Source organism: Agelaius phoeniceus, chromosome 3 (assembly GCF_051311805.1).
Source record: "Agelaius phoeniceus isolate bAgePho1 chromosome 3, bAgePho1.hap1, whole genome shotgun sequence".
NCBI lineage: Eukaryota > Metazoa > Chordata > Aves > Passeriformes > Icteridae > Agelaius > Agelaius phoeniceus.
The window spans coordinates 104,626,812-104,640,170 of record NC_135267.1 but is presented as its reverse complement, the minus strand read 5'-3'; the positions used below and the strand labels follow the sequence as shown (position 1 = coordinate 104,640,170).

The following is a 13,359-nucleotide window of genomic DNA, read 5'->3' as shown; positions in this document are numbered from 1 at the left end:
GTGTTACAGCCATGGTCTTCATAAGTGCCTGATGTGAGATTATTAGATCCCCAAAATACAAACATATAGCTGTATACAGATACAAAATAATGTATACAAAATAAAGCTGTATGTACAGCTTTATTTCCTCAGCCAGCCTCATCGGGAATGTGATTTGCACTGCTGTGGTTGCCACATCTGCTTCTGTGGAGTTGCCATCAAAATTCAGTGGTAACTGAATGCATCCTTACAGGTGTTAGCGTTCAAAACCACATAATCACATCAGCAATTTTATGTGGTGCTTTTTATTCAAGAGCTCTGGGAATCGGGGTAGTTTCCACCCAAATCTGATTCCAACCATACTTTCAAGGTGAACGTGTTTTATACTCTATCATTATATAACTTTCGTGTTAATTATCAAACTTATATTGTTCTATTGTATACAGATTTCAGCTAAACATAGCCCCCTTTAAATTTCCAACATAGTTTCTCATGATTCTTCTTATGGTTATATAATAATTATCTTTAATTACTAAACAATCAGCACATCTAACAATTATATCTTTTATCATACTGTGTCTGAGAAAACACAAAGCCTAATATTTTCAAAGACTATTTTTAACATTTTCCAGGGCTCCACTATCACAGGAAGCTGGTTACTCAAATATATTTTCACTGCTTTTAGCACATGGTTTTAATGTGACAGATGATCTTTCCTCTGCTCTAGAACCCCAATGAAGTCCAGTGAACTCCATTTAAAACTAGTTGATTTTAATGGTGGCAGCTTATACAGCTCAAATGGTGCCCTTTGGTGAGCAGGATACCAGTTTCTTCACCCAGCAGGATACCAACTTAACTTTTGTATGTCCACCAACCTGAACACATAAACCCCATCTGATTTTCCTGACTGACACAAGAAACCTTATTCATGCAAGAAGCCTTGTTTTCCTTACTCATGCAAGAAGCCTGGTCATGGTTTGCACATTTCAGTACATAAAAGGAAACATTTAGAGATTTGGTTAGAGATTTTATAAAGAGAGTGTGAAATCAGGTCAGTGGTTTGATAAGCATAGCTCCCAGTAAGCCAAGGAGTGTTTAAAGTCTCTGAAAATCACTAGTATCTGACAGGTTCTGGGCTCAAAAATGCCAAGGGGCATTGCTTTGAATTTTTACTTTAAGATTTGAGATTTAAGACTTGGACTTTAGGAGATAAGGTGTATTTAGCACTACAGAAGCCATTACAGTTTAAATGCTCATTGAACTGGAATATGTGTCTAGATTTGGAGTAGGATTTTTGCTCTTCCCAATATTTTGACTGATTCCCACTTTATCAAATTCATCAGGCACCTTGGTAAACTTTAAATTTTGTGTTTGCATAACTGAAACACAGATTTTCTCTTGACAGTGGGGAAATAAAGCTCTAAGTTTGCATTGTCATGGGGAGATGTCATGTCCCATTTCAAGCCTGAGTCATTCAGCAGTGACTGCTGTCTTTGGGTAGCTCTGGCCACCTAAGAACATAACCACAGCATTTGTTTATCCCATGTGAAATCCCCAGAGCAAGGTGCTGTGGGGAGTCCAGTTGTCAGATGTACAGATGGGTGGAAAGAATGAGAGTACCTTTATCTCACATGAAATCAAAGCAGAAATGTGAACATACTAAAGAACACACAGTGAGCATTTAAATATGGGACACAGAAATCATAGGTGAAGGTAAATTCACACTTTAAATATCTGAAATAGTGAAAGTTTTTCTGTTGGCACTAGTGGATGTTGAACACTTGTAAACACTTGTCATTCCACGCTCTCATGCATGTTTACTCAAACATTCAAAGATTCCAATCCTATGACCTATAGAAGCAACAGGTTGAAAATACAGAGGATATCTTGTCTACCTGACCCTTCACCTATCCTCTTCAGCTAGTTTTACTTGCTAAATGCAGAGGAAACTGCATTTTGAAGTTTTTTCAAGGTTTTTTCTCCTGTGAGCATGGAGGGCTAGAAGAGACTCTCCAGCTGCTTTATCCTATTTCTTCCCAGATCTACTTCATATATCCCATTAATTAGGTGCTTTATTGAAATTCCTGATGCTCTTCACTGTTCCCTGCTTTCGCCCATTCTCCAGGAGAGGCATTTCTAGAAACTTAATGATTTGGTAACTAGGAGACTTCCTCTAGTTTATTCACAGCCCCTTAATTCATGTTCATCCTTGTGCCAAAGCTTTTCTGTGATTTATGTTCATAAAATCCATCTTTGGTGCTTACTTCACTAATGGATTCATGCTGCATCCCCTCTGTGCCTTCATTTTAGGAGGTAAAACCCCCCAGCCTTGCATGATTATAGAGAGTACAAAAGGGGCAGGTTCCACAGCTGGGAGCTTCTGAAGAGATGAATGTGGGGTTTGTTCTAATAGCAAGGGTTGAGGAAGATGTGCTGGGGGTATAAATCTGTGCAATATTGTTGGCTTCAGTGGAGCTACAGCATTTCCCAGCACAGGGACTGGGAGCAGGACACAAAGTTCTTGCTGGGGACTTTCTGCATCCAGCGAGCTGGGTGTGATGCTGAGTAACATCATGATCAAATCAACATGCTCAGATCACCTCTCTTTGTGTTCTCCCCTGCATTTCTGGAGGAAAGATGCCATTTTCTCCATCCCCTGGCTTCACTGACTGGTGCTTGCCCTTTTGGAAACTGAATAGGCAGAGAGCTTTGCTGTTTGAAAGGGTAGGATGGTTAATTTAATGAGAACGCAGAAACCTTGATGGAAGGCTGTAAAACACCATCTGATAAAGGTAACCCAGTCCTCATATTCACCTGCCTGTGACATGCAAGGAAGAGGCAGTACTGAAAATATAAGGTAAGGTGTTGAGGAGTTAATAGATTGATGGATTTTCTGTTCTGTTTTTTGGTGGTTGTTCAGGGTTTTTATACAATACACAAGCAAAAGGTTGTAAACATGTGGGACTATAGTTTAAAATAATTCATAAAAGGGTAAAGCATCTGTGTGGAGCAGCTATTGCAGAAATGATAAAAATTTTAAGGCCATGAAAGGAAACTTGTAAAACCTGGAAACTTGTAAAACCTGGAAACTTGTAAAACCTGTACATCACTGCCTAATTTTCACATTAATTGCTGTAAGTTAGGAAGGAATAGCACATGGTTTTGTCAATATCTTGTCACATAACAGATTAGGTGATTCTGTCTGACTGTGTAAGGAAGTACAGAGAGACCAAGCTGCAACAAGCATCTCAAAGCACAAGGGACTTGGGTACCTGCCCATCCTTGGATCATTGTGGTTCTTCTGAAGCTCCCAGCTATGGGGACAGCCTGGCAGGGTACAAGACACATGCTCTGATTCCTTACACAGTTCTGGGGCTGTAGCAGAACTCTTAAAACACAATGCAGAAAAACTTTCAGAAAAAAATTATATTTACTGGTGCTTTTAGTTCAGAAAACACAGAAAAAAAAATCAGTCTCAATGTCCAAAACTGAGCCCAGGTACAGCCCATTAGTTTAATGACCTTTGCAACACATTGTTTGCAAGGCTTTCTCTGTGTTTCTACAAAAATAGTTGCAAAGCCACTGGGTCATGTTTATGGGCAGGCAAGAAGCTCTAGCTTGCCTTGTCAGTCCCCTCATCGGTTTCATGGGCTCATTATGGCCACCAGCTGTTGAATATTAATATGCTTTTATCTCTGTCAACTTGGAGACAAATACATTTCCTCCCAGCCCCTTTGGCACTCCCTTTGTCTCCTGCATCATCATTACCAGTATGGCAAAAACACAAAGGAGAGGAAAATGCTGAAAAAACACAAAGCTGAACAGCCTAAACCTTCTAGAAACAGGCAACCTTAACTTTCTCACCAGTCTTTTAGAAGCAGTGAAGAGAACTGCTAATTGGTTTTCTTGGGTATATGCCAGAGAGACAGACTGCTGCAAAATGGTAACTTACTGACCTTTTCATGGGTACAAGATTATTTATCTGGCTCTCATCAGGGAGACCTGTGGCATAGTCTCCTTAATAATGTACTGATGGCTTTTCAAACTCATTTTCTTTCCAAAATTAGTTCTCAGTTGTGATCTATGTCCTTTAGTTAATTTTTGAGGGGTGTCCATGTCCTGTATGAAGCAATCTCAGCTTACAATACAAAGATTTGAATGCAACAGTCCTTTCAGGTTATTTTTGAGGGCATACAGCTGAATTCTTGGAGGGGAGGGAAAATGTAGGTCCCAAAATTGTAGGTTTTGCCTGCAGAAGGAGCAGAGCCCAGCTCCAAAGTCTTTCAGCAACTTGTGCCCATCTGATGCTTCCTAGAGTCAAATCTGCATTTGCTGCATGTGCAGCAAACCCCACAGAACTCCTGACCCTTTTCTTGGAGTTGACTCTTCAATCAAAAGAAGTGATGCTCCACTCCTTCCTTTGGCCTCACAGTTACAGACCTTTCCCCAGGAGTGAGGGCTGCAGATTTAAGAAGCCTGGGATACCTGAATCAGAGGAATGTCCTGCTGCAACCAGGCTCACAGGCACCATCAAGGGACCAGTGTGACTAAGGGACCCAAAGATAATGCTTCCTGAGTGAAGTTGTGTTTATCTCTACCTACCTTGAGATTGCAATTTAGCAAATACCCACAATAAATTGATGAGGTGAACTGTGTTCCCAGATTTGTCAGAATAGCTCCTACAATTTGGCACAAAAAAAAAAAAAGAAACAGACAAATTGCTATATCTGGAGATAAGCAGCCAGAATCTTCCAGGAATTAGTTTCTGAAATATTTTTTTTTTCTCTGCTGATTGTGGTGCTCTGTTTTCTTAAGTGCTGACTCTAGTAAGCCTTTTCAGAAAGACAATTAATACCTTGGAAAGCAGCCATCAGCAGTCTGTAAAAAAAATAAAAATATTCTCAGCAAGCTGTTTATGCATGGCAAGGGGGGACTCAGTTATAACACAGATTAAAGAGGACACTTGTTTAAAGTGAGGTTACTAAGGATGTATACATTGTACGGTAAATATATTGACAAAGCTGTCCTGCAGGAAAGATATTCAGTAAATTGGATTATCTACATTCTAAAAAGATTATCTACTTTAAGGCCTCTGGAGATTTGCTGGTGGAATAAAAAGAGAGGGAAGATCTAGGCTGAAGTCTAGCTAAATATTTTTTTCAGTTCTTTTTTCTGCTTTTAATTAAAAGAACATCCTCTCCTGCTCCTCATCACCATTCTGTGCCTCTGTGCGATCAGTGCCTTGTACCACCTGTAGATTTACTTCAATATGTAATGATTTGTCAAAGATGCTTTCCTCTTCATCTCATGCTGCTCAGTTGACACCGGTGAAAATTGAGCCCTGAACACTTTGGAATCACTGGAAAGATCAGAACTAACCCAAGGCATTGGGGATGGTTTTTCTTCCATGTATGGTGAAAGCCCTGATAGCCAATGTGGAATTTTGATATGCTGGGATTAAGTTGCCCTTGGGAGCAGGGTTTGAATAGCAGATGCTGGAGCCCTGTCACCTTTCATTGCTGCACCATGAGGACTGGGATTTTCTTGGGAAAGGACTGCAGAAAGTAAAGCTTCTTATGTCTTCTCTGCCCTGCAGTAGCCACACACTGCTTGGCAGCAGTCTCCTCCTTCATTTTCCTGCTAAGGGAAATGTATGCCATCATTTGTGTTTAAAAGGGGCTTTTAAAATAGGATTGCACCAATTTTTAGCATATGACTCATTTAAAATTAAAGGCAGCTTTCCACCAAAACCCTATATATCTCCAGTAATTTAGAGAGTGTATTTTAAAATATTGTAAGGGGGAGTTACAGGTTCTTCTCCTATTGCTTCTAATTTTTTTTTGGCAAAGTCCTTTTATGAAGTGTAAGTGCAGAAATGTTTTAAGTAACAAGGGCCTTGTATAATCCACCTGTTTCATTAATCATGCTTTCTATTTAACTATATGTAATAGTTTTTCACAGGCATTTTTGTGGAGCTTTCTTGGTCACACATGACAGCTGTTATTTATAAGTTAATGCAATGTCAGACCACTCTGAATCCTGAGATGAAACAGTCTTGACATTTCAGCAACTTTCCCAAATTGACTTCTTGAATATTCACTAATACTACTTTAATTTTTCCCTGCATGTGAACTATTATTGCTTTCTGTTACAAGATGAGACAGATCAAAGTTGGCTTTTCAGCATCTGAGGATACCCAGATACCATCTCAGGGAGCTCAGAGCAGTGAATGACTTTTTTATGGACTTATGTGTCACCCAAAGTTCCCAAATGTAGGATTTGATTGTCACATGGAGGTGTTCAGTTTCAGTTCAAATTATGAAACCTGAAAGACTGCAACTCTCCTGAAATGATATAGCTTAATAAAAAAACATCATATGAACAATGTTACCTTTTTCCAGTCTCAACCGGTCCTTTGATCACAATTCAGCTACTCAGGAATGATTCTGTTTAAAAAAAATAAATAAAAGGAAAAAAATCCAATCTAATAATAAAAGAATGTTGTTCTAAGTGCCAGGATAAAAAAAAAAAAAAAAACTTACATATCCTGTGTTCTTTAAGAAACCAATATTCTCAGTGAAAGGTTACATTCTTTACCATCTCATATATTGAAAACACTAAGATATAATCAAACTTTCAAGAATCCATATTTTCTCTTTGTTTGGCGGGGTAATCATGAGACTTTTTGGTGTCTGGGAAAAGCTCCCAGATGTTCAGAGGTCAGTCCAGTCCAACTCCTCCCTCCAGCACTGAGCCCTCCTCCCAGCCATCAGCAGCCACCAGTCATCTCCTGCTGCATGGCAACATCACATTTTTCCTGCCCGACCTTGCCACTGCTCTGGATAACAAATTTTGACTAAATTAGATGTGGTCCATCTCTCTGGATGCCTGTGGCCTCACTGGCTGTGAGCACAGGGTTGTCCTTCAGAACCAGCAGTTCTGGGGTGGTGTTTCATGGACAGGAGCCACAGTGCAGAGACCAGTGATGGTCAGGGCAGAGGGAGGGTGAAGGTGTCTAAGGACAGAGGCTTGGGTCCATTTACAGCTGCACAAACTGCTGAAATGTTCCCATGGTTTTGGTTCCTCACTATCAAAGGTGCTGGGGAGTAAAATGTCCTGATTCTCTCCTAATTTCATCAATTAATTTCCCCTGGAATTAATGTGTCCTCTATTATAGTAGAAGGTTAAAATTATGGTGGGTTGATACTTTTGCCTTTAAACATCTACCATGAAAATAATTATAACGTGTCAGTGCAGTTGATTTCTTAGAATATGTTGGGAAATTAATATGGACAATTTACTGAGATCATCAGGAGGGACTGTGTTATCATCCAAAGTAGGGTTTCTGCCTTTACCTCTATCGGCAGAATTCAGCTTGTACTTTGGACAAAAACCTTTTGAAATTACAATGTCAAGTTTCCTACTGGGAAACCCCACTTTTGTGGCTAAACTCTGCCTTTTGTGACAACCATTTTAAGTCCAATATTCTTTCTTCTTCATTAATTGCTGCCTTCTTTCCAGGGGCAGACTGAATAATCTTCATCTTCTCTTCCCCTTAGGTTAATATCAAACACCGGCCTTCGGTTTTTACCTGCTGTCCACAAGGTTCACTCTTTCCAGAAAGTTTTACTGTAAGTTTGAACGTTTGCTTTTCACCTTTTGAAAGCTGCCTTTGAGTGTTCTTCTGCTCCAGCAAAACCTTTCAAGACATGATTCGCCATGTGTTCATTTATTGGCTCTGCTAGTGGAGTGTTGATTGTGATTTTGCAGGCATTGATGATCAGAAGGTCTCAGTTCTCCCCAGGTCTCCCTTCTACAAAGCATTGGAACTTGCACTTTACAGGCCACTCTTCCTTTAACTGCGTGTGAGCACATGCCTGGGTGGCCCAGGGGACAGATAACAGCCTTTGACTCCTCTTTCAGAGTTGAAATCCAAACCAGGATGGTGGCAGTGGAAATTTGTTGTCACCTGGTGAAAATTTTCTGACCTGCATGGGAAGAGTCACTGATGTCAGAGCTGAGTTCCATCAGAAGTGGCCACATCACAAAGAAAAGAAAAATAACAACAGCAGCAGCAAACCACACCAAAACCCAAACTCAGGGGATCTACCATACCCTTTTACATTTTCCTCCATCAGTAAAACTGTCCAGAAAATAAAAATTTTTTACAATGGAAAACTCCAATGCCAATGAGGAAAAAAAAATTGTGCAAAATTTTGTGTGAAAACAGGCTGTTAATTTCCTAAAGCATTTCTTCTGCAGAAAAAATGCATATCAAAAAAACTTGGTTTCTTTTTCACTGAAAAATATTTTGACATACATTTCTCAGTAAGTTCCTAGTGTAACTGAAAACATTCTTTTGGACAAGATTTATTGTTAATTCACATACAAATTTCTGCATCTTCAGATGTTTGATGAGAAGATTTCAGAAACATTAATCCTGCAATTATTAATGGCTATCTTAGTAATAGCCATTAATATCAATCAAAATGCATGTAAAACATAGAGGGGATAACTGACTATTGTGTACAGACATATAAGATAAGAAATCCATTTCAGGAATACATTTGAAGTTCTTAATTCTGAGAACTTCAGTTCATTGCTCCTCGAAACCATCAAGGAAATGCAACAGCTATGGCACAACAGGGACTTTCACCTGTTCATCTTTGTGTTTATCATCAGTCTTAATGAGAGCTTTGAATTTTTTAGGTGCAACTCCTTACTTCCCTGTAAGAATAAATAGACCTTGATACTGATTGAGTCCCAAACTAGACCTCAGTTCAAACCTTGGACCCTTTGAGGTCAATAAGAGAATTCCCTTTGGCTTCAGCTGTGCCGACATTTAAGTCCCAAAGACAGATCTTGAAATTTATAAAGGGCAGAGCTTTAGTAGAGGGATACAGTTCACTTGCATGGATGCTGTGTTCCCTCCCTATTCCTGCCCCTGCTGCCCTCAGTTTGCTGAATGAAGCCTCTGTGTAAGTGTCACTCTGTGCAGAGTTGTGGCTGCATGGAGCTGTCAGCATGAGATAATTTTGGAACCGCACTTAATTTCAAGCTTTGCAGATAATTAATTTTGTTCCGTGCTTTCCAACAGAAACAGCATGGAAACAGCAATATCCCCAGTCTAAATTATGAGTAACATTATTTAACTTCTTTGAGGCCTATATTGAGCCAGCAACAGAAGGTTCCTTTTTTTTTTTTTTGTATCAGTCACAACTGAGGAAAGACAGAAATTCTTATTTGTCCATTCAACAAATTGTACTGACAGGGGTCCTGCATTTAAGTTCTTAAGCACATACAAAGCTTATAAGCACCCCTGTTGACATCAGCTGGGGAATGATTCATGGGCTGGTAGGTGCCCTGCTGAATCAGGCCAGAAAGGCTAATGGCTTTCCTCCTGCTGGTTGAGAGGCTGGGAGAAGGAGTGGCCTTGCAGCCCCTCCAATTGCATTTTCTGGGGAGTGTGTTTGCTGGAGGAGCTATTTCATCCACCTCAGGGTTATAGACCTGAGCTTATATGCATTTTAATGTCTTCAGCCTATTTGGGAGGAAAGTATGGGGGTGTTGGAAATGTTTTGCTCCAGCCTTTTTTATCAGGAAGGTTTGTGCTCTGCGGGAGAAAAATGTCTTGGAAAGTTTGGTTATTACCCTCTGTCTGCAGTACTTCCTCAGATTGAACATAAGGGGAAAATACTGTGTTTGAAGCAGCATATTGTATTGAAAGGCTTGTAGAAGTAGAAAAAGGTGTAGTTTCTATTGTATTTTATTTTTCAGAGATATTCAAGACAATATCAATATACGTACAATTGAAAGAAATTCATTCATGGGCCTGAGTTCTGAAAGTGTGATTCTGTGAGTAGACATAGCAAATTCATTATTCTCCTTGTTAGCTCATTTCTTTTCCAGAACAGGGTCAAGGATAGCAGGAGTTGGGCACTTTTTCATACACTTCCAAATTCAATTTGAGATTTTACATCTCTCCTTGCCCCTGAGATCTCTGTATTCTGTTTCCCTGCCATGAAACAAATGAATGCTTTTGGGTTTGGTTTTGTTTTTTTTTTTTTTGTTGTGTTCTATTCCTGCTCTTTATTTTAGAAGCACATCAGAGAGTGAATTTAGTAATTACCAATGCCAAGGTTAAACACCTACAGCTACAGTTCCCTGCGATACAAATTGTGTTCAAAAGGATAGCACAACTCATAAATATTTACAGTCAGACACATCATTCAAAGACATTTATTACTTGGGCAGAATGTATGAAGATGTTGTGGAAATGTGGTTTCTTTGTACACAATGTTAATGCATTGGTACAAGTGTGTTCTCAATGCAGTTTGGAGCTGCGTGGTTTGCTGGCCCTACATTTGATTTCAGCAGTCATGTATTTTAATGAACTAGCTGGCTTCTTTGATCCTTTCTCTCTGTATATCAAAACATACTGTTTGCTTGCTAACAAGCTGCCTTCCTTTCACTTAGCCAGTGGCCAGACTGGGAAAAATTCCCACCATGTGGTTTACCTGGCCCACTGAGAGAGAAAAGCGAGGTTTGAATTGACTGAGCTCGCGTCGATTCTGGGGGAGCAAGGTCAGACCATCAATAACCAAGAGAAGTCACTTGGCTTTATCTCTCCCTTTTCCCTATCAGTTATGCACAAGCTCTCTATACTTTTCTGAAGTTCTAAACACACACACACACACATATATACACACAGACTTTTTTCGAGTATATATTTCCAAAGCACTGCACAACAAATTCTATGTTTGTTTTCATGATACCACTGGAGGGTAAGATAAATATCCCGGAGTTTTGCTGTGTTTTGATCTCTCTGTGCCACTTGAGCAGCTTGAATTTTGGTTTCCCCTTTGTCCCCAAAATGTTTCATTGCTTATATCAGGAAGAAATTCTTTACCAGGTTGCCCAGAGAAGATGTGGATGCCCCATCGCTGGAAGTGCAAAAGGCCAGGCTGGACAGAGCTTTGTGCAGGCTGACCTAGGCAAGGTGTTGCTGTCCATGGCAGGGGATTTGGAACTGGGTGATCTTTAAGGTCCCTTCCAGCCCAAATTTTCTGTGATTCTGTGATTGTCCCACACTCACCAGTGTGTGCAGGAGTAGCAAGAGCTGTGTGAGCAGACCTGGCCTCCAGCACCCTGATCAGACAATGTCCTAACTTTAGTTCTCCCCAGACCAATTTGAGACAGAGGCCCTGCATGCACCCTTTGAGAGTCCCTGATTAGGCTTTCCTTGTGCTGTGGGGAACTTAGTTCATTTTAGGCACAAATATGCCATTTTTCTATACAAAACTGAAGTCCCAGCAACTCAGCAGTCACAGCAACATCATTTAGTGCAAGCAGGCATATCAAGATGATTGAATCATCCAGGACCCACTGAACCCCCACATTCTAGGAAGAAACCATTTTAATAGGCTTAGCTATGGAAGGCTCCAAGCATATTTCCACCAGTAAGTTGGATTTAATCTTATGCTATGCATGGGATCAGCACAGGTGGAAGCTGAGGAGACATTTGGTAATGAAGTGCTAGAAATTTGTGGAAGAAATCCACCTTGCTTCCAGGTCTGCATGCAACTTAGGCTCTAAGATAGATCTTTCCAGTCCTGAAATAGGGTGCAAATGGTACCTCAGGGACAGTGACCTCTTGCACTGGGTGAATTTTGGAGTTTTAAAAATCTGCTCTAGCCATGAAATGATAAGGAAAAGTTCCCATGTCCGGGCTCTGATCTCTGTCTCCATTGTCACCTTGCTAATGTAAGAGTTAGTGGAGTCAGTAAGGATGCTGGTTGAAGTGAGAGGAGAATATGCCTCAATAGGAATTCATCTATGTGTACTATAATGAGGTCTCAGGATTTGGGTAATTTTTTTTGCTCTTTTTACTACTCAGATGCTATTAGCCAGGTGACAGGAGTATATAGTCCACACTGTGTGGTTACAGTGACTGTTTTACAACCTTAGTATCTCACTGCATTAACATCATGTTCAGTGAGAGAATGCAGCAAGTGCTAATAGTGTGATTAAAAACATATCTATCAGCCTGGCAGCTACAAATTTATAAGATCAATGTAATATAATAAATGTTTCAAATGCTCTAAGCAGGGACCTGTCTCTCCTCCGTGCCTGCTCACTCATGTCTAATGGTGCTGGCAAGTGAAGGGGACGGTGACAGCTCTCCTGATCCAGCCTGACAGACATGATAGACACAGAGCTATGTGCATCTGCCTGTCATGGTCAAAAGAGCAATCCTTTCAGCCAGACCCATGACTGATTTCCGTGCTGACCTTAGCTCACCACCTCAGACCTCAGATAAGTGGGTCACTTGTATGCTCAGCTTTCAAAGTGAATTAGAAAAGAGTCCAGGTTGGCTGACAGTTTAATTAAATCAGGCCATTTCTGCCATCAATCAGCCCTGTCACTGCCTGTTGGAGAGGGCGTGAGCTGCAGAGTGACGTTTGAGGCGAGCTGAAAGATTGCACCGTAAAGATGATAAATAGAACTGACCTCAATGTAAATTTTTAGCACCGCGAAGGGACAGAAGGAAGGTCGTTAAACATTAATTAGCTAATGCACCAGAGTAAAAACTTGGCAGAGAGCCCCAGGAGCTTCAATTGCCAGGTTCACTACCTGTGGCCTCCTCCTGGGGAAAGGAGCCTGGGGAGGTAGGGCTGGGCAGACAGGGAGTGTAATCTGTCAAGGCAGCAGTGTAGGAGGAATCACCTGCTTCCTGGGCAGTTTGGCTGCCCCCTGTGCCCTCCTGCCTGGCTCAGTGAGCATCAGCCCCCCTCCTCCACCTGCCTGGCTGTGGATGTCAGCCCATGGCACACAGCAGGCTTTTTTCCCTAATAACTGGCAAAGGTGAGGCTGTGGCCCAGCATTTCAAAAGCATCTTGCTAAGAGTCAAGCTGAGTGGCACTGACAGCACCGACAGGAAAGATTCTGGTCTCCCTGGCTCCTCTGCTGCCTTCCCAGTGGAGCCATGAGCAGCACCAGCATCTTCACCAGCTCTGACTCTACTCTGGAACTTACTCCAGCTGCCATCTCTCATGGTAGCAGACATCCACCCTACTCATGTCTGCCCCCTCCAAAGCCTGCCTCCACTACTGGAGTCTAACAGGCTAGGATTTGTAAAAATTTCACCATTTCAATGTCCATTTAGTGATTTTGTTTGAGATTCCCTGTTTTGATTTGCATACATTTTAGTCATGAAGCATAAATAAGAACACAACTCTCTTTTCCTTTTCTCTGTTGCAGATGGCTCAATAAAAATGGAATTCAGGACATTGAGGATCATGCATTTAATGGAACATATCTGGATGAGCTGTAACTATTTCTGTTGTTTGCAATTCTGAAAAATGAAGATAGTAACTTCTG

The 13,359-nt window shown here is 40.9% G+C and overlaps 1 protein-coding gene across 1 annotated transcript in view; it reads left to right on the top strand.

Moving 5' to 3' along the window:
* Positions 1–13,359, top strand: part of FSHR (follicle stimulating hormone receptor) — an 83,120-nt gene that overhangs the window by 54,870 nt on the left and 14,891 nt on the right. The window contains 3 exon segments of the mRNA XM_054630022.2: positions 7,539–7,610; positions 9,757–9,834; positions 13,240–13,308. Of these exon segments, the coding sequence (XP_054485997.2) occupies positions 7,539–7,610; positions 9,757–9,834; positions 13,240–13,308 (219 nt within the window).